General features: G+C 43.2%; 1 protein-coding gene and 1 long non-coding RNA gene across 19 annotated transcripts in view; one reads left to right on the top strand and one right to left on the bottom strand.

Moving 5' to 3' along the window:
• The window catches only part of kalrna (kalirin RhoGEF kinase a), a 295388-nt gene that overhangs the window by 140302 nt on the left and 129394 nt on the right, over positions 1 to 25692 (bottom strand). For all 18 annotated transcript variants that reach the window (XR_013304510.1, XR_013304507.1, XR_013304509.1 and 15 more), the window contains 6 exons: positions 25432 to 25547; positions 25176 to 25298; positions 16966 to 17148; positions 16759 to 16880; positions 16393 to 16459; positions 15693 to 15802 (listed from right to left, as the gene is read on the bottom strand). Coding sequence is in view for 10 of the 18 variants with exons in the window: in XM_077616400.1 (XP_077472526.1) it covers positions 15693 to 15802; positions 16393 to 16459; positions 16759 to 16880; positions 16966 to 17148; positions 25176 to 25298; positions 25432 to 25547 (721 nt within the window). In the remaining 8 variants the exon portion in view is untranslated. The remainder of the gene's footprint in view (positions 1 to 15692; positions 15803 to 16392; positions 16460 to 16758; positions 16881 to 16965; positions 17149 to 25175; positions 25299 to 25431; positions 25548 to 25692) is intronic.
• On the top strand, positions 19587 to 21084 carry LOC144086532 (uncharacterized). The gene is made up of 2 exons (XR_013304517.1): positions 19587 to 19842; positions 20808 to 21084. It is a non-coding gene; the product is annotated as an uncharacterized LOC144086532 (long non-coding RNA).

Here is a 25692-nt window from a genome sequence, read left to right on the forward strand (position 1 = left end):
AACACACCGAAAAGGAATCTGGGTGCTGCTGATCGACATCAGGGAAGACCGTGCGCACGGCGTCTGATACCTTTTGCGGTCTGGATTATTCGACGAAGCACCTGGATTCTCGACGGTTGAAGACTAATCCAATTAAGGGAGACATCTGGGGACATCTCTGGTGAGTCCACATGAATGTCTGCATGTTGCGACTGAGGCTCCAAATGCGCGAAAGGAGCATTTCATGTGAAGGTCCATTTTGAGAAATGAGACTCGTGTCCTGGGGACGACGACTTTAAAACCCTGTGAATGCTAGTCTCTGACAGGTAAAAGTGTGAGTTTGCGTGTGTAGACGTGTGTAGTTTATAAAAAATAAACCTAGGGGAAAATATGCCTAAGGAAAATACAGATAAGCCTAAGAAAAACAAACAAAGGGTGGAAAAGGTTAAAAATAAACTTCCTAAAAATAAAGATAAGGAAACAAAGCTACTACGGAGTTACACACGAACTCACTTCAAAATGGGGAGCTCGAAGGATTGGAAATTGGTAGAAAACCAAAGTGCTACGAAGGTTAAACTCCTAAACTTATGGATAAAAAAATGTGTTTGCTGGCCAGTTTAATATGCATAAAATACTGGATCTACAGGTTAAAATACGCACTAATGCATAGATAAAAGTGAGACGGCTTGTTCCAGAGATACTAATTATTGTTTTTGATGGCAAAATAAGGGTGTGAAAGGCAAAACGTGCTGTTTTGTAAAAGATAGCGGGGCCTCCTCGGCTGACGGGGAAAATATTTACCGAGATAGGTGGCGAGAGCGTGGGGATGTTAGCCAAGAGATTGGAAGGGAGAGATTGGAAATGAGGAGGTTAAACAGAAATCGAGTTTTCAAAAATGCTGCGTGCTGGGTTTGTGGAAAATTGGGGCATATATCGCGTGATTGCCCGGACAAAAGGTTCTCTAAAAACAAGGAATGCCTGCTCAAAATGATTTGAATGAGGATTTTGAATATGAGGATGTTGAGCAAAATTTAATGGAAACACTGGCATTTGATTTGGTTAAACCAGGGGTCACATTCCATTGTAAATGGAAGTCGATTGGAATTTTTGTGTGATACTGGAGCTTGTAAAACAGCAATTAAAATGTTTATTTCCAGGTGCTAGACGTACTTTGTTAATAGTACCCAAATGTACTGTCAATTTACTGGAATGAAATGGCTGGCTTTGATCCCGTCTGCTAGCAGTAATATGGTGTTTAAAAGACGAAAAGAAATGCAAAACGGCCGATTAAATGTTTTTATCATACTCTAGACTTCCCAAATAATGCGTCGGCTGCGGGGGAAGCGCGGCTGTTTGCTGCGGCTGCTGATTTGGTTGGAACGCGGAGAAACACGCGGGCCGCGGGGCGACCGATTGGACGGTGTTAGGAACAAAAGCTTGATTATATGCAGCCATCCAATATGCGCGCGGACCGCACAAGCAGCTAAAATTTTTGGACCCCTTCCGTGAAGACATTACAATAATTGGCCTTGGGGGTGCTGAAGCAAACTTGAGGGCAAAAAATGGGTTTTGCTATGATATAGTTATGCTGGCAGCATATTTTGACTATGGGGTCTTGGCAAAATATTGTGATATAGTTGGATATCGGAAGAGGAATTAATTTAGCTTATTATAGATTAGTGGTAGTCTTCTCTAAGATGCGTTATGAAAAAAAGAAAACTATGGTGGTGGTGTGGTGGAAATAAATTATACAACTCCTGCCGAAACGCGGCAGGACTTTGTGCCTTGGTCTCACTGCTCTTACCAGTGTCTGTTTTTCCATCTACAGTGGAGGAGATACAATTGGCTGCCCAGAAATCCAGTATGATGGCGAGTCTCTCCCGACGGCGTCGATCGGTATGGAGAGAGGGAGATTCAACATACATTGATGCGATTGGCATCCCCCGGGGCGTACCAGATGAGTATAAGCTGGCTAATCAGGTCGCAGCAGGTTGGGAGTTTATTTTTCTTCTAATAACCCCAAACAAAAATGTGGATGGGATAAATTACCTGCATTACAATTGGATTGGATTGGATAACTTTATTCATCCCGTATTCGGGAAATTTCGTTGTCACAGTAGCAAGAGGCTGAGGATACAGGAATAGGAAAGGCATTTTAGACATAAATAGATAGGTAATAAGTAAGTTAATAAATAAATACATGAATAAATATATAAATAAGCGTGTTGCTTAGCACATATACACATACATACACATAAATATACATGCATGCATACGGTAGGTCTTAACACTGTCATTTTTTTGTTAAAGAGCCTGACAGCTGATGGGAGGAAGGATCTGCGGAAGCGCTCCTTCCTGCAATGAGGGTGCCGCAGTCTATTGCTAAAGGAGTTTCGGAGTGACTCCGGAGACTCATGCAGGGGGTGGGAGGTGCTGTCCATGATGGACATCATCCTGGTCAGCATTCTCCGCTCTCCCACTTCCTCCACAGAGTCCAGAGGACAGCCCAGAACAGAGCTGGCCCTCCTGACCAGCTTATTCAGCCTGTTCCTGTTCCTCTCCGTGCTCCCACATCCCCAACAGAGCACTGCATAAAACACTGTAGATGCCACCACAGTGTCGTAAAAAGTCCTCAGCAGTGTCCTGCACACTCCAAAGGACCGTAGACTCCTCAGTAGGTAGAGGCGGCTCTGGCCCCTTTTGGACAGGGCATCTATGTTTGTGGACCAGTCTAGTTTGTTGTTGAGGTGAACACCCAGGTACTTAAATTTCTCCACGATTTCAATGTCTGTACACTGGATGTTCACCTGAGTGGTCTGTTGAGGATTCCTCTGAAAATCGATGACCATTTCCTTTGTTTTACTGGTGTTGATGTAGAGGTGGTTTTGCCTACACCAGTCAACAAAGGCTGTGATGAATCCCCTGTACTCCAGGTCGTTCCCGTCCGTCACTCGTCCAATAATAGTGGTGTCGTCAGAGAACTTCTGGAGGTGGCAGGTGTCTGTATTATGTTTGAAATCCGATGTGTAGAGGGAGAAGAGGAGTGGGGAGAGCACTGTGCCTTGTGGGGCCCCCGTGCTACAAGCTACCACATCAGACATACAGTCCTGGAGTCTCACATATTGTGGTCTGTCAGTGAGGAAGTCGATGATCCATGCGGCTAGGTGGTTCCTTACTCCAGCCTCTTCCAGTTTCCCTCTCAGTAGGACCGGCTGAATGGGAGGTCAAAAAACATCATTCTCAGCGTGCTTCCCGTGTTCTCCAGGTGTGAAACAGACCTGTGCATCAGGTAGGTGGTAGCATCTTCCACACCAATGCCTGGACGATAGGCGAACTGCAGAGGGTCCAGCTCTGCATTCATCAGGGGGCTGAGGTGATTGAGGATGATTCTCTCCAATGTCTTGATCAGGTGAGAGGTTAATGCTACCGGCCTGAAGTGGTTTGGCTCCCTGGGGTACGCAGTCTTAGGAACTAGGACCACACAGGAAGTTTTCCACAAGGTGGGGACCTTCTGCAGACTGAGGCTGAGGTTGAAAATATGCAGAATCACTTTACCAAGCTGATCCGCACACTCTCTCAGTAGTCTGAAGCTGAGGCCGTCTGGACCGGTAGCCTTCCTTGCCTCGATCTTCTTTAGCAGTTTTATCACCTGATCGACAGTAATGCAGAGACCGGTGGAAGAGGGGGAGGAAGAGGAGGAGGAGGAGAACGAGGTGGGAGCGTTGCTTCTGGTCTGGGGGGTCAGGGGAGTGGGGGCAGGACTGAATCTGTTAAAGAACTGATTCAGTTCATCGGCCCACTCCCTGCCGCCGGACTCCGGGACTCTCTTGATGTTGCCTCCATGGCCCGAAATGGTCCTCAAGCTCCTCCAGACCTCTTTGGTGTTGCCTCTCTGGAGTTGGTTCTCCAGATTCCTCCTGTAGATGGTCTTTCCCTTCCTTATCTTTCTCTTCAGCTCCTTCTGGACCATTTTCAGACTCTCTTTCTCCCCAGACCTAAAAGCCCTCTTCTTCTTGTTAAGGAGGGCCCTTAGATCCCTGGTGACCCACGGCTTATTGTGGGAGAAACAACGGACCTTCTTGGAGGGTACAATATTCTCAACACAGAAGTTAATATAATCTGTGATGCAGTGGGTCAAGCTGTCAATGTCATTACCATGTGAATTGCACAGCACCTCCCAGTCAGTGGTCTCAAAACAGTCCCTCAGTACCATGCTGGTCTCCTCAATCCATCTTTGTATGATCCTCGTGGTAGGTTTTATTTTCCTCACCATAGGGATGTAGGTGGGGAATCAGATGGACCAGGTTGTGGTCTGAGCGGCCCAGTGGGGGGAAGGGGACTGAGCTGTATGCCTCCTTTGTGTTGGCACACAGCAGGTCCAGAGTTTTTTGTTCCCTGGTGTGGTACTTCACATACTGAGTGAAGGTGGGGAGTGTAGAAGCCAAGGGAGCATGGTTAAAATCACCAGAGATAAGAAGGAGAGACTGGGGGTGTGACGTTTGCAGCCGGGACACAGTGGTGTGAAGCAGCTCGCGGGTGACTGCCGCGTCGGCCAAGGGACGTATATACACAGTTATTACGATAATGTGCAAGAACTCCCGGGGGATGTAAAACGGCCTGATGCTAACAGCTACTAGCTCGATATCTCGAGTGCAGAGTTGCTCCTTCACAGTAATATGCCCGGGGCTGCACCATCTACTATTAATAAAAACAGCTACCCCCCCCCCCTTTCTTCCTACCGCTCTCATCAGCATCTCTGTCCGCCCTCACCAGCTGAAAACCATCCAAGGAGACGAGAGAGTCCGGAATTAGTTCATTCAGCCAGGTCTCCGTGAAGCACATAATTCAGATTTTCTGATATTGTCGTTGTTGTTTGGTAAGCGCCGTTAGCTCTTCCATCTTATTGGGGAGAGATCTTACGTTCCCCATAATAATAGATGGAATGCTGGGTCTGAAGCGTCACTTTCTCTCCTGACATTTTCGTCCAGCTCTGCATCCTCTTCTCTTCCTCTTTAACTCAGCGGGGAGGTCCAGGTCCAGGGCAAATCCAGGTGTTGCGTAGCGCTAACAGCTGATCCTTTGTGTAAAACAGCGGAGGCATGGCGAGTGGGTCAAAATATAATGTCCAGAATTCGCAAAGATAAACTAAACTAATAGCTCAAAGACTGCCTCTCGCACAACTTGAGTCTTGGAGTAGAGTCTTGAAAGTAAAGTTTTAAAACATTAAAGTTTGGAATATAATAAATAAAGGAAAGTAACAAGTAAAATCTTAAGAGACAATAAAACGTAAAAATAAATGATAAAAAAGCTCTAAAAAAGCCCTAAAAACACAGAATACGAGTGAGGGTTTAGGCAGCCACTGCAACTCGCAGCCGCTTTGAACGGCACCTATGATGGTGGAAACAACATATCCAAACACTTGGAAATTATACTGAACAGGGATTTGTGGCAATAAAGGAACAACTGGCAGCCACTAGTCTGATGGCATTCCAGGATCGCATAGGGGTTGAGATGCTTCTTGATGGAGCAGGGGGCGTATGCAATGTTTGAAAATGTTGCACTCAACAACACGTCCCCCAGTGGGTCCCTCACCAGGGCCATTGATGGCCTGCAGACCCTAAACCGCAATATGAAAAAGCATCCTGGAGTAGAATTATCCGCTTGGACAGATTGGTGGGATAAGGCCTTCGTAAATAGAAAGGTTTGGCCCTATCTGTTGTGTTTTCAGTAGCCATTTTTGCTACTACTTTGACATTGTGTGGGTGTTGTCTTATTGTCTTATCCCCTGCTTACGCTCCTTGCTAAGCCGACTTATAACCACTATGATTGCCCCTACAAATTCTAAATTACACGAATTATATCCTCTACTTATGAAACGTACTGAAGAGAGCAGTGAATTCCAGGAGCATGGTAACTCCGAGACGAATTGGACGAAAATGATTTTGTTCTTTCTTTTTCAGACCAGCCGTGCGAGTAGGGACTATGCCGGTAAAATTAAAGCAGCCAACGGACATTTTCCCTCATTTGTATTTGCCATAAAATGAATTAATAGCAAACATAATACAAATGGGGAAATGTTGGGGTTATTCTGGGATGTTATTATATGTGCATTAAAGTATATCTATTAATAAACCTATCAAGTACAGTAATTCCTTGAATATCACAGTTAATGTAGACCAGACATGGCTGCGATAAACGAAAAACTGCAAAGTAGGTAGGATCACCCCCATTATAACTACCAGAATGCATGTTTTCGCACCTATACAGAAGTACACAAGTACAGATATAAAAAAATTATATTTATTAAATATCACAGCTATAAGCATGTCATAAGAATGTAATGTAATAATTTCTAAATATAATGTATATATTTAAAAATGTAACTACTTTAAGTAAGCGGTTCAGAAATTGACATGAGATGAGAGATGAGACTACTTTAAGGAATGTAATCACAGTGAAAATAGTCCCTCTCCAATATTCGCGGGATTATTGTACTCGCCTGACTAAACATGTCAGGTAACAAAATGACTAACAAAACACGTCTGTTAAAAACAAATCTGTCAAAAGATAGGCTTTGGTCTTGTTTTTTAAAACATCAGGGCGGTCGAACTTGTTGATTAAGATAGGCTTTTCCATGAAGCCAGCCCGCAGCATCCCCACACATGTGATCCGTGTGAAGCCTAGCATTTTCAGTTCGTTTTTGAATAAAAATGTCCGGCATCCTCCTCCAAAAAACGTGTCGCTGCAGACCTCCATCGCCGCCCGATCACAGGCCGATGCCGTGGGCACGGGCGCCGTAGCTCCGACCGACACCGTGGAGCACGGGCCACCAGAGCCCTGGCCGACGCTGCGGGCACAGGCCACCAGAGCCCTGGCCGACGCTGCGGGCACAGGCCACCGACGCTGCGGGCACGGGCCACCTAAGCGCCGGCTGTTGTCGCGGGCACGGGCCGCCAAAGCCCCGGCCGACGCCACGAGCAGGGGCCGCCGAAGCTCCGGCCGGCACCGCAAGGACGTTCTGCAGAAGCTCCGGCCGAGGCCACGGGCAGGTGCTGCCGAAGCCCTGGTCGACGCCGCGGGCATGGGCCATCGAGTCGTTGGCCGACTGGCCCGGAAATAAATCTTCTACTGTAGCGTCCACCGTAACGTCGTCCGGGGCTTGCATTTCTAAAAAAAATCCCCCCTCGCGGATGCTCTCTGCCATCCAATTCGCCAAACAAGTTTTATTTTCAAATAAGAGCCACGGCGTAAGGTTGCACGCGGCTCGCAATTCTGATAAAAATCACTCTCACAGCGGCTCCCGGCTGCTCAGAAAGCTCTATTTTTGGATAAAAATGATGGCCACCGCGCGCTGCCCGCCAGTTTTTTCTTCAGTGCTCAGTCCTCTGTCTTACACCATTTTCCTGGTAGCAAGCGGAAGACAGGGGAGTTCCGTTTGCGAGACAGACAGTAGCGGTTAACGTTGGAGGAGACTTGACACGTTTCGTTCACTACACTTTTGTGACACAACGTAACATAACATAAACTTTAACTTAAATGAACTTTGTTTACTATACACACTTAAAAATTGATGTAATCTTGTGCTATAACTGAGGCAAAGGTGTTAATGTATCCCGCCGCGGCTTTTGAGGCAAAGGTGTTAATGTATTCTGCCACAGCTTTCGAGTCAGAACTAGCTTTGTTTTTTAAATGTATCGAACCAGACACTTGTTTTGAAGGTTTTCGGGCTGGCGTCGAAGTATCCCCTTTCTCAGCTGCTTGCTTTACTTCCAAATCCTCGCAGATTCCGCTAACTATTTCTCCTTTATCCATATTATAATAGAAGTTCCTCCATCTCGTCATGAATATTACTGTGCAGATTGAAAAGGACTACCTTGCGTCCGCATTGTATGCTCGTATGTCAAATTTGTCTCGTACCTCAGGGCAAAAATTTTCTTCGTATCTTAAATTTCTCATATGTTTGGACACTCATATATCAAGGTATTACTGTATAAGTAACATTTTGGGAGGACTATTTTTTTAATTTTCATCATAATCCAAGAACAAACATACATTTAAGTAACATTAGTAAAATGGAGATCAATGGGCTAAAAAGGCATCTATTAACATAACAGTTTTTCAGATAACTAGAGCCTAAAAACAAACAAAGATACCAAGCCTTCGGTGGTTAGACAGACAAAAAAAGAAAAAAAACACATAAGTCACACTTGAATGTTAGTCACAGTACAAGCCTATGAAAAAAGTGTGACTTGTAGTCTGGGAAATATGGTAATTAGAGGTGCAGGTGGTTGTTGAATATATAGTTTAAGTAATATTTGTAAAATGGAGAACAACAGGGTAAATATGCATCTGTTAACATAACAGTTTTTTTCCAGATAACTATATTCTAAAAAAACATGACATGCTTTCACTAGTCAGAGAAAAAAAACATAACTAAGTCACACTTGAGTATTAATCGCAGGGACAGCTGAACTATAAAAAAACAAGCGACGTGCAGTCCAAAGAATATGGTAGATGAAAAAGATGACAAAAACACTAATGAGGATAAATTAAAATGGAGATTGAAGAATTCTATAACCTTTGACATCCCTTTTTGCATCCCCCAACATTCTATATAATGTAAACAAAATCATCGTTTTTTTCTTTAGTTGAATTTAACACATTCATACACATAAAATTCATCCAATTTCTCTGAAACATCTAAAGATCCAAATTGTCATATTCTGTGTCTTTTTAGAAGTTGATTGTGCCGTAGGGGCGGGGTTGGGCAACGCACCAATGGCGCATCAGGAGCATCCAGCATTTAAAGACAACACTCGTCGTCAGACAATCTGAATGTCGGACGATTATTGTTGTGATTATCTTGGTAGTTTGCATTCCTGAATTTACTCGCTGACTCAGTCGTGCTGTTTGTAGTTGATCCAGGATGGCGGCGTGCACTGGTGCAGCGGCTCCTCGCTCTCCAGTTTGGTGCTTTGTTTTCTCAGTCTTATTATTATTTACGAATATCTGCGAGGCAAACATTTTCTACAGTCGCGAGGACTTAATTACTCTCGGTAGAAGATGCGATATATCCATTACAACAGATTACCAACAAACCTACAATATCCCTGAGGACATCTCAAACCACCAGGATCTCTTTGGATAGTCAGCCCACCCAGCGTACGACAGAGGCGGCGAAGGGAAAGAAAGCAAAAGCGGGGATGCCGGGCGGGCCTAGCTGCTAAACTAAGGAAACAACCGCACAGAGCAGCGCTTCCGAGTATCCTCTTGACCAACGCCAGATCCATCATCCCCAAAATAGACGATTTGGAACTTCAGCTTGCTACGAACAGCTTTGTCAGGAACTGCAACATTATTCTCATCACGGAAACGTGTGTACATACACAACGACTGGTGCTGCGACAGTAGGATCATTAACACTCACTGTTCTCCTGATTTAGAGCTCTTGGCAGTTCTGTGCAGGCCCTTCTATCTACCAAGGGAGCAAACGGTAGTCATTGTAATGGCTGTTTACATCCCACCGGATACTAACGACTGTAAACAAACAGCAACTTGACCACCCCGATGGAGTCCTTATTGTCGCCGGTGACTTCAACAAAGCATGTTTAAAGACTGTTCTGCCTACGTTTATCCAGTACGTGAAGTGTCACACCAGAGGAGATAAAGCTCTAGACCAGGGGTCTCGAACTCAATTTACCTGGGGGCCGCTAGAGGCCGAGTCTGGGTGAGACTGGGCCGCATCAGGATTTCCACAAGAAAAGCACTGATAAAACTTTCCAACGTTATCAAATATCTTTATTTTTTAACAAAAAATAATGAATTAAATAAATTAACTTAAAGATGAATAAAAAATAAATCAATCAGTAATATAAAACCAAATAATACTAATGAGCATACAGTAGATATACACTGGCTGGCTAAGTAGAGAAAATGAATTATTTTTATTCCATTTCAAATGTCTGTATTAACAGCTCTTTAACCTTTAACTTTCTGAACTTGAATGGAACATTGAACATGAAATATTCTGAACACGGCTTCTTTTGCCTACTCCTTGCTGCTAGAGACCTGGCAGCGCTTCTTCTCACATAGTCACATTTGGCTTGAGGGAGGAAGCAGTGGAGACCCTCAGTAGAGCTTGAAGATGCTCATCAGTAAGTCTGGACCTGTACTTGGACTTATTGAAGTTCAAGGTGGAGAAGAGCTTCTCACACAAGTATGTGCTCCCAAAAAGGCACATGGTCCGCTTGAACCTTCGGGAAAGTTCAGGGAAGCTGGGGGTCAACTCTCTCAAAAATTGCCCAAGCTTGTCTGCTTCTCCACTCACCTCCCTGAACTTGGCTTTGAGTGCAGAGTTGCACTGCAGGTCAATGAGCTCCATTTGAAGCTCAGGAGGGGCATCTTGCACATCAAAGGAGAAGGGGTCCGCAAAAATTTGAAATGTCGCTTTGTGTGTCTTGAAGTCTGCAAATCTGTGATCAAATTCCTCCTGTAGCTTCGAAATGGCCTCAACATACTTCTCACCACTGAATGGTGTGCCTGCATCCACGAGAGCCTTGCATGCTGGGAAATGGCAAAGGTTTGTCTGAGAGAGCTGGGCTTTCCATAACACAAGTTTAGTGCAGAATGCTCTCACGTTGTCATAGGCAGCACTGACAAGTTGCCCCTGGCCTTGTAGCTTCTTGTTCAGTACATTAAGCTCATGTGTGATATCAACAAGAAAAGCCAAGTCCATGAGCCATTTGGGATCACTTAGCACAGGATCAATCAACTCACAAACGGCGTAGCTAGCTTTGACTGCTGCATTACTGTCTTTGGTAGCCTTCTTGAAGAGATCCTGTTGCCTCAGAAGACGTGTTTTAAGACTGGCAACCTGGTTGGCTCTCTCATCTCCCTGGTATTTTTCGTACTCCTCAGCATGTCTCATAGTACAATTACGTTTCAAATTGTATTCCTTGTGCACCGCAACTTTTTCAGTGTAAATGAGACACGTCGGGGTGCCCCTGTGTTCAACAAAGAAATATTGCACTCCCCACTTTTCTTGAAACTGTCTGTGCTCATCACCGACCTTTCTCTTCACGGCAGGCTTTGAAAGAGACATCTCTGGGGCTCTGTAATATGTTTTTCCACTTGGAATGAGTCTCGGGTTGATCTTTCACATTCAGTCGCGCGGGTTTGTGGCGCATGTGCACTTTCGCTCTCCGTTTCAATCGCGGAGATGGCTACAGACACTGACACAGGCTGGATCACGGATCATAGCGCCTCATTCAGTTCTATGCTGAGAGCAGTGGAGGAGTGTGCGCGCCGAGCGGAGTGATCGGCCTCACGGCTTCTCCTCCGCCCAGCTGATTGGAGGAATGAATGAGTGAGTGAGGCACTGGACAGCCCGGCCGATGTCCCGCCCTCCAGAGCCGTATACCTCACCGTGATTGGTTCATTCAGCTCCGAACCAAAGTTCCCTCTAATTTTTTGTTGGTCTGAGCAGAAAGACAACCTCCCTGAGCGCACTGAGTACCAGTGTGAGCGACATCATCGGTACTCGGATGATTCGCTTAAAGACGTTTCGCCGACGGACGTTTGACAGACGGGCAGGTCGCCGAATGGACGTTCCACCGAACGTTCATTCGGCCGAACGGAGGTTTCGCCGAAACGGGATTCGAACGCTCGCCCCGCCGGATCGTGTGTGTACAAGTTTTTCAACCTCGGCCCGCGGGCCATATACGGCCCGTTAGGATTTTTAATCCGGCCCGCCGCCGGTGTTTTCCAAATTATAGTAAAAATCAATGTTCGTCTACCATCAATGGCAGTCCGGGAATAAGCACTCTTGGGCAGGCAGATGTAGCAGAACCGAGCCGTAAAATGACAGCAATCGGGTCAAATCCATCCTAAAACAGCATTTAATGATTAAATACAAATACTGGATGATATCGCGATGGAGGCAAAAAAACGTCTATAGACGTCCATTCGCCAAACGGCTCAAAATGCTCTCAAATTCGGTCAAATCCAGCTGAAAACAGCGTTTAATGATTAAATACAAATACTAGTATTTGTATTTAATCATTAAACTAACAAATACTAGTACGAGTCCGTCTGTGAAACGTCCGTCGGCGAAACGTCTTTAGGCGAATCATCCGGTCACGACATCATCATTGCTCGCTATCGGCACACCAGTATCACACCTGCCACAAGCAGGTGCATGTCCATGTTCCCTCTAATTTTTCATGTAAAACAAGAAAAACATGAGTGGACAGAGCTACTGCCACTGGCTGCCACTTAAACGGCGCCATCATGGGGAAAGGGGTAAAAAAAAAAAAAAAAAAAAAAAAAAAAAAAAAAAAAAAAAAAAAAAAAAAAAAAAAAAAAAAAATCTATATTTCATATTAAGACGGGGGCCGCAAATTATCGTCCCGCGGGCCGCAGTTGGCCCGCGGGCCGCAAGTTTGAGACCCCTGCTCTAGACCATGTTTATTCTAACATCAAATATGCTTATAGAGCCACACAACTCCCTCACCTTGAGAGGTCCGACCATCTCGGCCTGTCCGTCACCCCCTCATACATCCCACTCCGGAGGCAAACAAGGCCACAACTAAAGATAATAAAAACATGGCTTGAGAACGCCCTTTCTCAGCTGCAGGACTGTTTTTCCCGCACCATTTGGGAACTTTTTGAACACCACAACCTCCAGGACTAGACGGACACTGTACTTTCCTATATCAAAAACTGTACGGACGCTATTAATAAATGTATCCGGGTTTTTCCTAAGCAAAAACCCCGGTTTACCAGTGAGACACAGGCACTCATTAAATGCCGTAACACCACCTTCAGGTCAGGGGACAAGTTACAATACAGCTTTGTGGTGTTTTGTCAACAATCTCACACTAAACACCACGAAAACTAAAGAAATAGTCCTGGACTTTCGCAAACACAACACAGATCTGGCCCCGCTCCTCATAAATGGATTATGCATAGACAGGGTCCAGACCTTCAAATTCCTGGGGGTCCACATCACGGACAAGCTCTTCTGGTCTACCAACACCACTGCAGTGGTGAAGAAGGCCCAGAAACTCAATTTCCTTAGGGTACTCAGGAGGAACAACTTGGACACTAAGCTACTGGTAACCTTCTATAGAGCCACTGTGGGGAGCATCCTGGCATACTGCATTACAGTGTGGTACGCTGGAAGCACGGCAGCAGACAGAAAAGCCATGCAGAGAGTGATCAACACCGCCCAGAAGATCATCGGCTGCTCTCTGCCCTCACTGGATGACATTGCCAGCGCTCCCTACCTCAGCAGAGCCGGGAACATTGTTAGGGACCCATACCACCCTGCTCACAACCTGTTCCAGCTGCTGCCCTCTGGTAGACGCTACAGGTCTCACAAAACACGGACAAATAGACTTAGGGACAGTTTTTCCCCACAGCCATTAGGGCTCTGAACTTGCATTAGCACGACATACCATCCCTTCTGTGCAATAACTTCGGTGTGCAATAGCAATGTGCAATGTCTTAGATTGTGCAATATTTTAGAATTTACCTTGCCCGGACATGACTTTTAATATTTTTATATTACGTATTTATGTTTTTAAATGCACTTTGTGGAGTAGCACCACCAATTTCGTTATACGCAGCTGTGTATAACGACAGTAAAGGCTTTTGATTGATTTATTGATTTGATACTATTCCTTCCGCATAGATTTCGTGACACCTTAGTTTGGACGTTTCTGGCCGTGAGTGTCCTTTCCTTATTTTACTCGCTGACTTGGTCGTGCTACCTTTGTTGTTTTCAGGTTCATGACAGTTGTACTTTGTCATAGTTGCCCAGCTGACTTAAGATTGCAGGGCACAAGGAGACGGATAACCATTCACACTCACACTCATACCCAGGGGCAATTTAGAGTGTCAAAATTACTGTATATCACATGTCTCAAACCGATTCCACCGAGGGCTGCGGTGGGTCCTGGTCTTTGTTCCAACCGATCCAGTGCCGACATTTTAACCAATCAGGTGTCTTCTAAAATAAGCAGCACCTGACTTTAATTAACTGATTACACTTACAAAAGGTATCCTCTTGTTGAGTTGGAATGAAAACCTGCACCCACTGCGGCCCTTAGAGGGCCGGTTTGACACCCCTGCTGTATATCATGACTGAAAAAAATATTACTCATGAAATTGCATTTATGTAATTAATTAAATTCCATAACTCAAGTGAATTGTATTATTAAATAAGCCCTTAATATATATACATATATGTTTATTTAAAAAAAATGAATAAAAAATGACTCCATGTGAATTGTAGCATTATCTTACAATGTGGGACATAGTAAAAAAAGATGGTGAATTTTGGATGTTTATTGTGCAAAAACTACCCGTGGTGTTTATTGTGCAAAAACTGCCCGTGGAAGAGTAATTAGCATGTCTGCCTCTAAATTCTGAAATCAAGGGTTTAATCCCTGGTGGGTTCTAACTTACTTGTATATTATATATATATATATATATATATATATATATATATATATATATATATATATATATATATATATATATATATATATATATATATATATATATATATATATATATATATATATATACCGTATTTACTCGAATTAAACGCGCACTCGAAAATAACACGCAGGTAATTTTGGGCCAAAAACATCTGGAAAAACGCAGTAATCGAATATAGTGCGCACCTAAAATTTCCCGCTGACGAAAATCAGAAATCTTACGATATTCCTCTCTCTCTTTGTCTGTCCTCTCATCCGTCTCCTCATACATCTCTTCGTTGAGAATCCTATCAACGTCCACGCTTCCTTCATCCACTTCCTCTTCCTCCCACAACACATCATCCGATTGGCTTTACGAGATGACGTAAAATCCGTGCGTCAAAGTGAGTTTGACAATGCTTTTTTCGATCGAAAATTTGTAATTTATTTTAGTTATTGATTATAACACTGAACTGAGAGAGGGTGAACTGAGACGAGTACGAGGCTAGAGGGGGGCAGTGGTGGTCTCGGCTTTCCGATTTTCGATCGGCTTTAGAGATGACGTAAAATCCGTGCGTCGGCTTTACGAGATGACGTAAAATCCGTGCGTCAAAGTGAGTTTGACAATGCTTTTTTCGATCGAAAATTTGTAATTTATTTTAGTTATTGATTATAACACTGAACTGAGAGAGGGTGAACTGAGACGAGTACGAGGCTAGAGGGGGGCAGTGGTGGTCTCGGCTTTCCGATTTTCGATCGGCTTTAGAGATGACGTAAAATCCGTGCGTCGGCTTTACGAGATGACGTAAAATCCGTGCGTCAAAGTGAGTTTGACAATGCTTTTTTCGATCGAAAATTTGTAATTTATTTTAGTTATTGATTATAACACGCACCCCCATCTATTGGAATTAATTATATAGCAAAAATCTGCGTGTTATATTCGAGTAATTTCGGTATATATATATATATATATATATATATATATATATATATATATATATATATATATATATATATATATATATATATATATATAGATGGACATGACTTTTAATATTTTAACACCATGGGCAGTTTTTGCACATTAAACATCCAAAATTCACACAATAACATACCTCATAGAAAAGTTTAGAAGAACTTTTCATTAAACACAACAATATAGTACAACAAATGTGTTTCCATTTGTAAGGGAAAAAAAATCATGAATAATGGTTCTTAAATGTCACTCACTTGTTGTGAAAATCATAGATCTCCTGCATGTTGCCAAAGATGACAAGCTCCTTGTTGGCAATGACAGGTGGTATTTCGTCACCACCATTGATCATTTCACACAAGTAGGTCTGGAATAAAAGAGAGTACCATCTGTGCTTTGACAAAAATACTACCAGCTAACTACCTCCACCAAGTTTTCATTCATTCACTTTCTGTACCGCTTATCTTCACAAGGGTCGTGGTGGGTACTGGAGCCTATCCCAGTCAATCGCGGGGCACAAAGAGACTCATACCTTTTAAAGTATTCAACCAGCCTAACATGCATGGGAGGAAACCGCAGTACCTGCAGAAACCCACGCAAGTCCGGGGGGAGAACATGGAAATTCTACACAGGAAGATCGCAACCTTCCATGGATTGAAACCTTGATATTAGAACTGTGGGGCCGGTGTGCTAACCCATCAGGTGCCAGGCCGCCCTCCATTAAGGCTTAAATACAGTATTAGCATTTTCTTTCTAGCATTTCTTAGCATTTTAGATTGATTGTGGCTATTGTACATCACAATAATTGATTTTTACTAAAATCTGAAGAAAAAAAACATTGAATCTCTGATTTGAAATAGGTATGGTGTAGACGAGAAGCTGCACACATAAAATTAATGTTCTTCATTACAGCCAATAAAATTTGAGGGCCACAGGTAGAGATGATAGTTTTCTCACCTCTAGACATTCCTGGAGATCTCTTACATAGGTCTTCTCAGTCTGCAGAAGCTCAGCCATGATAAACCTGCAGAAAAACAGACAGATTTTTATGTACAGTGTCCAAGCTTGGTAGGAATAAATGGGATTGTGTTGGCGGTATTACTCAAAATGAATACTTTATTTTAAAAAAATACTACTCTATTGCTTTTGCAGTTACAGTAGATGTCAATGTGTTGACACATATTGTAGATAGTAGATGTTCCAGAATAGGTTAATTGCACGGCTGTACTGAGACACTTTGCATATATGCCCCTTTCATATTATGATTTTTGTTAAAACAGGAGCTATTTCCACTTGGTTTGTTTGTTTCCTAGTTATACTCACTCTTTCTTCCTTGACGATTTCCTTTTCTCCTCGTTGACCTCATCAGTGGGCTCTCGTAGTGTAATTTCAGGATCGTCCGACAAACTGGCAGGAATAATATCTAACTCTAAGTCTTTGTTGTTCTAAAGATGAAGAGGAAAAGAAAAGAAAAACATAAATAAACATGTCCACATGTATTAGAGGCAGAGTAGGAGATTTATTTCCCACCTCAGATGATACACCTAGAGTTCTTTCAAGGTTTTCCTGGTACTTGGCCATACGCATGGAGAAGTCGCGGTAACGGCGGTCAACCGTGCTCACCCAACGCTTAAGTTCTGTAACATGTCCATGGCCTTTCTCCACAAGGTTGTCAGCAAGCTGAATGAGAAGCTTCACCTTTTCCTTTGTTTGCTGGAGAGATGGCCACACAATGTTTACTGCTGCTTTAATTGGTTTGTAAAGGTACCTGGGTTTTCAAAATGTGGGATCTAATTCAATTGTAATAAATTGTGACACTTTTCAACTCAACCAATTAGTAGAGCAACTAACTGCATTAGAGTATTTCTCGATTACTAAAACACAATTGTCTGAACCAAATGGTAAGTAGCTTGAACCCATTGATTGAATTAGTGAGATCTTGTGGAAATCCATTTGCACCCCCTCTTTAGAGATGACTTATAAGGGACTAAACTTAGAGACTGGTGGTGCGGCCACACAGAGGTCCAGGCCTCTACGGGGTCCGGGTTTCAGACGAAGAGGGGTGGGTGAGAGTCCATCACAATAACGTAAAATAATGCTTGGAGCTATTAAAGAGTGTATAAGTGTTCAAAACTTTCTGCCAGCCATTGGACGATCGCCTCGGGTGTCCCTCGAAACTGTGTACGGGCCTGCAAATAATTTGATTAAGATATGTTAATTATTTAGTTACAAATATTACCATTTCTTTCTTAACAAAAGTCAATAAAACCTTTAGTTAGCGTGACCAGATGATTCGCCGAAAGACGTTTTGCCGACGGACAGGCCGCCGAATGGACGTTTCGCCGAACGGCCGTTCGGCCGAATGAACGTTTGGCCGAACGGACGTTTCGCCGGAACGGGATTCGCGCGCTCGCCCCGCCCCCGGATCGTGTGTGTACATGTTTTTCAACCTCGGCCCGCGGGCCATATACGGCCCTTTACAGATAACATTCATTTAGGAATAACAAGGGCATGTACTGCCCCCCGCTGGACATATTTCTAAATACAAGTACGTACTACACTACAATGTGCTGACAAAACAAATTCACTGAACACTGCTCACCGTCAAATCCGTCAGCCAAAGAGTACCATCCTCTGGATGCAAGTTTAATAATGGGTCATTTGGGAGTAAATAGACATGGTTAGAATGAATTAGTCAAGAGACAGTACAAAGATAATCATGTTACTTGCTTTTTAATATTAAACACATTATCAATACGCTGCCATTCAAAAAAATATTTTTATTAAAAAGAAGACAAAGCAAATTCAGGGATGGTGTTTTTATTAAAGCAGTAAAAACATACAAATTTTGTACAAAAATTACAAATAAAATACAAACTATGTACAAAAATTACAAATACAATACAACCTTACAAATTATGTACAAAGGGAATTCACAGATGGCAGTGGCAGTTTTTATTAAAACAGTAAAACTTACAAATTAAGCGCAATGGCTTCTAGGTACTGTAGTTTGTTTGGAAATCGATCCGGGTTTTCATAGTCATCCGTGAGCTTTTTTAACCGTTCATTAACAGCTGCGTATGACTTTTTGGTATGTCTGGGCATAATACCGCCATAAGCCTGTTGTATTCGTATTTCCCAATCACTTTGCCCTAATTTGAGTTTGCTTATCAGACGAGATAAATTTGGATGGACAACTGACACTCTACATTGAAATGCGCGGTGCCAACCTTCAACAGAATTTTTAGTGCGTGGTATTCCCAGCAAGGTCTTTTCTCTAACATTCCATAAGGGGATAGCAAAACATGGACCGCATCGCCGTCGCCTTCCCCTTGGCTCACCTAGCCAACCCGGATGTCCGGTGTAAACATCCAATTGAAACATCCCCACTTTTATTGGTTTAATAAAATAATAAACTAAACACTTTTTTTTTTCACTCACGCACACACACAGTTTACAAGAAATTACAATTAATATATGTTGGATGAAATTTATGATATGTTAGAGAAAAAAAGACAACAAGAACAACAAGACCGCTTTCTACTTCCACTTTAAATCTTCATCTCAAAATGTACTGCCACCCGCTGGACATATTTCTAAATACAAGTACGTACGTGCTGCCAATGTTTTCTATTTTTTTATTTTATCCTTGCGTTTAAAGTAGTAGCCATTTGCCATATTTTAGGAAATATATATTCAAAATGATTTGCTGAGAACCTTAATTCAAAGATTAATCTCAACGTTTTCTATGCTGGTGTAAATTTTCTGGAGTATGATTTCTGGATTTACAATTTCATTACAGTAGTACTTACTGTTACTACTACTTTATTTTCTCTATTTCTTCTGTCACGTACTGTTCTGCGTGATCTCCAAATGGCTACTACTTTAAACGCAACAATAAAATAAAAAATATAAAAATTTGGCAGCACATTGTAGTGTAGTACGTATGTGTATTTAGAAATATGTCCAGCGGGGGGGCAGTACATGCCCTTGTTATTCCTAAATGAATGTTATCTGTAAAGGGCCGTATATGGCCCGCGGGCCGAGGTTGAAAAACATGTACACACACGATCCTGGGGCGGGGCGAGCGCACAAATCCTGTTTCGGCGAAACGTCTGTTCGGCCAAACGGCCGTTCGGGCCGAATGAACGTTTGGCGAAACATCCATTCGGCGACCTGTCCGTCGGCCAAACGTCTTTCGGCGAATCATCCAAGTACCTTTAGTTAGTTGAATATATTTTGTATTAGTCATGTTCTGTAGCCTACATTGACTCTCTTTTTTCAGCAGTTAATTAAGCCAAAGAGGTGGGCGGTGCAACACACCTGTGGCAGATTTAAAAACACAGCACAATCAGCAGACTGCTGTGTTTGCCCAACACTCCGCTGAGACCTCCTACAAGATTGACGGTTGTATTTTGTGTAATTTTGTACTTTGCATCATTAAGTGTACTCGCTGACTCAGTCGTTAACCAAGAGTGCACACCAAAAAAACGTAGGTAACAAAAGAAACAATACAAGGCACGACCGGCGAAGAAAACTAAGAAACAAAAGTATAACAAATGATTGTTATACTTTTGTTTTTTAGTTTTCTTCAATGTGTATATGTGCAGGTAAAAACTCATTTTTGATGTTACGTGTTTATAAAAACATATCAGTGAATTGGAATGTAGTGGTACATGTCGCTGTTTATGATGCAAATTACATTTGAATTTTGTGATGAACCAGTTGATATTATCAATAATTCCAGGTAGATGTGAACATTTATGTAAAATTCTAATAATTTATGATATTTTTTTTTATAAAAGGTACCCAATGTGTATAGATCTACTATTATGTGTAAATTACACGTGTAAGTGAAAACATTTTTTTTGTTCCCAAAAACATTGAGATATCTCTTTGCAACAAGATTTTAACTATTTTTTCCAAATGGAATTTCAATCATATCTATCATGAAACAGTGAAAAAATACATTGTCATAGCTGTATGTCGCTCTATGTCACAGTCTGGTTGGCCCATGATCAAATCGGGCTAAGTGGCACGTAGAATAAAATGAATTTGAGTGTTAGGGTTATTAGTCTTACATTATTATATATTTGCTTGCAATGAAGAACGCTTTGCTTCACTTAGAATGTTAGGGTTATTTGTCAGGCCCCAGACTAGACTGGTGGCTGGTTGCGCCAGTCACCCAATCACAGGTCCAGCCCCTAATGACTGGAGGGGGCTGCCAGGTGTGAGTCATTACCCTACAAGGAGTATGTAAGGCCACCAGGAACATGACCATGCTGCTGGATCGTCAAACAGAATACTGTGAGGTACCCTCTCGCGTTTTACCTACCTGTCTTATTGCTACTCGACCTCTTGTTTACACCCAGGATTCCGACCACGCTCTGCCCCCTACGACCATGGATCACGGACCAAGGACAACGATCACGACCACGGATCACGGACCAAGGACAACGACCACGTATCACGGACCAAGGACCCCGACCACGGCCACGGATCACGGACCAAATACAACGACCACGGATCACGGACCAAGGACAACGACCATGCCGACCTTCCCGCTACGGCTTACGACCCGCCTGTGCCGTCCCCTCTTGTGTTCGCCCGCCTCGCGGACGATCGAAATAAATATTTGAACGAACCAGACTTGCACCCTCGCCTGCTTTGGGGTCCTCCACCCCCGTCCGTAATATTATTAGTCTTACATTATTATATATTTGCTTGCAATGAAGAACGCTTTGCTTCACTTAGAATGTTAGGGTTATTGGTCTTACATTATTATATATTTGCTTGCAATGAAGAACGCTTTGCTTCACTTAGAATGTTAGGATTATTAGTCTTACAATATTATATATTTGCTTGCAATGAAGAACGCTTTGCTTCACTTAGCTTATTAACATTAGAAAAGTAGAGTACATCTGCTTGCAACCGTGTAAATGCTTGCTCCTGAGTTAGCCTAAACAACAGGAAGTTCACTCCTCTTGGACAGCTGGAATATGGAGAAGATCCGGTGGACCTTCATCTGTTTTGAGAACTAAACCTATTTGTAACTCGGGTCTTTGACTATCGACTTCTCACACTGTTTTCACACCCCTCCCTTGAGAAGATCCGGTGGACCTTCATTTGTTTTGAGAGCTAAAACTTCTATTGACTTCTCACTCCTATGTTCACACCTCTCCCTTGAAGCTAATAAACAGCAAAGAGATGCGTCTAACGGCAGAATGAACTTTGGACTAAGACGGGTCGGTTCGATTCTCTCTTGTAAGAACACCACAGATGAGTCTCCTGTCTCTTTTATTCGTGCATGCATTTGGGAATGCCTATTGGTGAACCCATCATCCTATGTAACACCTTCATTATCTCGTTTCAATTAAAGTGTGGATGTTTGGACATACTTCTTGTCTAGACATACTTGTAGCAAGTGATTTTGTGGATGAAAGGCACACTTATACTATGCCCAGAAATAAAGTGTCTCAGATTAGGCGCCCCCGACGAGTCATCACCTTATCGTAGTTGGGTGCCCCAGTGATACTTTGAGCTATGTTTTGGGGGGCCTTGCGCCCCTGGTAGGGTCAAGAGGTGAGGGACCAGACGAAGAATGGCTCACAAGACCTCTTATGATGAGAAATAACTATGAACTACGATTTCGCTCGCCCGGACGCGGGTCAGCGGGGTGCCACTCTGGAGCCAGAGCCGGAGGAGGGGAACAATAGCGAGCGCCTGCCGGCCGGGCACAGCCCATCGGTTCCCCCTCACATGGGCTCACCGCCCAAAAGGTCTCCAAAAGGTAATTGAAGATCTCACTGGTCAAATACATTTAAAATGCTAATTAGGTCTGCTTGTAGCTTCAAATACGAAATACCAGACTTTAATCAGATAGTGGGCGAGCTGTGCTAACAAATTTGGCATTGTTAAAGGGATTGAAAGACACCTGCTAATTAGTGTGAACCAGTCCCCAGTGTTTATCCCTGTAAGAGCATCTTCTCTCCTTAGAAATGGGGATTCTTGAGCAGGTGTGCTTGTTTTTATCTGATTAGTCTGCCCAAGAACACAGCCTTGGATCGTGGCCTTTGACTGTACAAAAAAGTCCACCTAACGCCAATGTAAATTATCAACACATGCCTAGACCGCCCTCTTGCGGTTCAGTATAAAGAGAACAGGTCCAATACCGTATTTATTCGAGTATAACGTGCACACTTGTATAACTTGCACCCATAATTTGTGACTAAAAATTGATGTCAGCTCACATCAAGGATTGCACCGGTACCTGTAACTAGCAAATGCTGAAGACATGTCGCTGTGCCAAAACATTTATTCATACCATATGGTACGGAAATCTGGTAAAACAAACTACTACCAACATGAACACAATTCTCAAATGGAATTAACAATTTTAAATCCTTAAAGTCTAATTAATCATCATAATATTTAAATTTTTCAAAGTCTGATTCATCATAATCAGATTCACGAAATAATTAATTCCATTCTTTTTGAGTTCTTTTTTCCAAGTGTGTGCACCAGCCAATAGAACGGGCTCTGCGCCCCATCTGGCAGACGAAGACAGATTTTACGTCACCGGCGAAGCGCAGTGTTTCACCGAGATTCGTGTATAACATGCACCCAAACATGCTTCAGTTTTTTGGTAAAACGTTTTGCGCATTATACTTGAATAAATTTGGTAATATATATTTTGTGGATAATTTAAAACATAAGGCGCACTGGAGTATAAGCAAAAGTGATGTTTGGCCATTGGTTGTGTTTTTCAGAACTCCTGCAGCTTGAACATGTAAAATCAGGTTTACTTCAATAAGTGTGGAATATATTTAACGGATGATGACATTTTTTCCAACATACACTCTATAATAGTCAAAACAAAAACATCACATGATTTTGGGAAAGCAATTATTTTCCGTGGCCGGATGATTCGCCTAAAGACGTTTCGCCGACGGACGTTTGACAGACGGACAGGTCGCCGGATGGACGTTCCACCGAACGGTCAATCGGCCGAACGGCTGTTCGGCCGAACGGAGCTTCGGCCGAGCGGAGGTTTCGCCAGCGCGCTCGCCCAGCCCCCGGATCGTGTGTACAAGTTTTGCAACCTCGGCCCGCGGGCCATATACGGCCCGTTAGGATTTTTAATCCGGCCCGCCGAGTAGGTAAATCATATCCCTACGGTCATCGGAGGGGTTTCTCCCCGGGAACAGTGCTTCGTGGGCGGATTTTAATGACACATGCTGAGTTTCATTATCGAGCTCCATATATTTCCCGAGTTTGAGCACTTTAAAAATCGGCGGGGGTTCCCCCCGAGCCTATCCGAGAATAGTGCGCCGTGAGCGGACTGGGTTGGACGACGCCCCGCTGAATTTCTGCAGCTCCAGAAATTTTTCAAATTTGACCCCCACACACATTGGAGGGGTTTTTCACCGAGCACAGTGCTCTGTGGGCGGACAGGGGTGACACATGCCCCGATGGAATCCTGAGCACCATAATTTTTTTCAAAGCGTGAGCACCACACACATCGGCGGCGTTTTTCCCGAGCGTAACCAAGGATAGTGACACATGAGCGGATTGGGTTGGCTGCTGCCCCGCTGAAATCCCGAGCTCCATAAATTTTTCAAAGTATGAGCACCACACACATCAACGGTGTGTTACCCCAGTGCCTATCCGACATTTGATGTCGCAAATACAAATACTAGTATTTGTATTTAATCATTAAACGCTGATGCCCCGCTGAAATCCCGAGCTCCATAAATTTTTCAAAGCATGAGCACCACACACATCAACAGTGTGTTTCCCCAGTGCCTATCCGACATTTGATGTCGCAAATACAGATACTTGTATTTGTATTTAATCATTAAATGCTGTTTTCGGCTGGATTTGACCGAATTTGAGAGCATTTTGAGCCGTTTGGCGAATGGCTCTGTTCTTAAAATGGCCGACAAGCGACGACGTCGAGCTCCATTGCCTCACAACGCGCATCGGACATCTAGTCTGTATACACGAAGGATATGTGAATTTCCTTTGTCTTCTTTTAAATAAAATACTAGTATAAAATACAATACTAGTATTGTATATACAAATACTAGTATTTGTATTTAATCATTAAACGCATTTTGAGCCGTTTGGCGAATGGTCGTATATATATAGACGTTTTTTTGCCTTATAGCAACATCATCGCGACATTTTACCGAGGAATTCACTTCCCTGGGCTCGGTTCTAATGTCCAAAGAGCTCCAGTATTTGTATTTGATGCTGTTTTAGGATGGATTTAACATGATTGTTGTCATTATATGCCGTGTACTTGTATTTAGAAATATGCCCAGCGGGGGGCAGTACATGCCCTTGTTATTCCTAAATGAATGTTATCTGTAACGGGCGTATATGGCCCGCGGGCCGAGGTTGGAAAACTTGTACACACACGATCCGGGGGCGGGGCGAGCGCGCCGGCGAAACCTCAGCTCAGCCGAAGCTCCGTTCGGCGGATTGACCGTTCGGTGGAACGTCCATTCGGCGACCTGTCCGTCTGTCAAACGTCCGTTGGCGAAACATCTTTAGGCAAATCATCCGAGCACCATTATTTTCCCTTTAATAAGGGTGCTTTTTTGGCGAGGCATTTTAGATTTTAGAGTGCTACTTGAAGTAAATATGAAACCCTTATGTAACGTAATCAAGCCAATGGCACAGACAAAAACAAACGCATGCACACCTCTATACACAAGACTCACAAGCTACAATACCTTGGCAGACAATTTAAAGTGATGATGGTCACTGAGGAGCTGCTGGGTTTCCTTGCTGCTGTCACCAGATGATGCATGTGTAGCCAGATAAACGTCACCTGTCTCCTGAATCCAGTCAAGGGCCTGCACACACGCACCCACAGATAAAATATTTATTATATGAGATAGGGACTCTTTCTCAATCATTTTCATTAATCATAAAATGGAGCAGATGTTCCTTCAGTTTGCACATATACACATACACACACGCACACACCTTCTTGGCGCTGCTTTCAAAGATAAAGTATTGTTGACATTGGTCCAGCCTTCTTTTTTTCAGAGTCCAGAAGTGCAAGACTCTGTTCTCTCTCTGTAGCAGCTCATTCAGAATAGCTAAAGAAAATAAAACACATATACACTTATGTATATATAATCTTGTATTCACCCATTTCTTGCTTTGTTGTACAGTGTTCCCTCGTCATTTCATGGTTCGACTTTCGTGAATTTACTCTATTAATAGGTAATTGCAGTACTAGCC

Source organism: Stigmatopora argus, chromosome 13 (genome assembly GCF_051989625.1).
Source record: "Stigmatopora argus isolate UIUO_Sarg chromosome 13, RoL_Sarg_1.0, whole genome shotgun sequence".
Classification (NCBI taxonomy): Eukaryota; Metazoa; Chordata; class Actinopteri; order Syngnathiformes; family Syngnathidae; genus Stigmatopora; species Stigmatopora argus.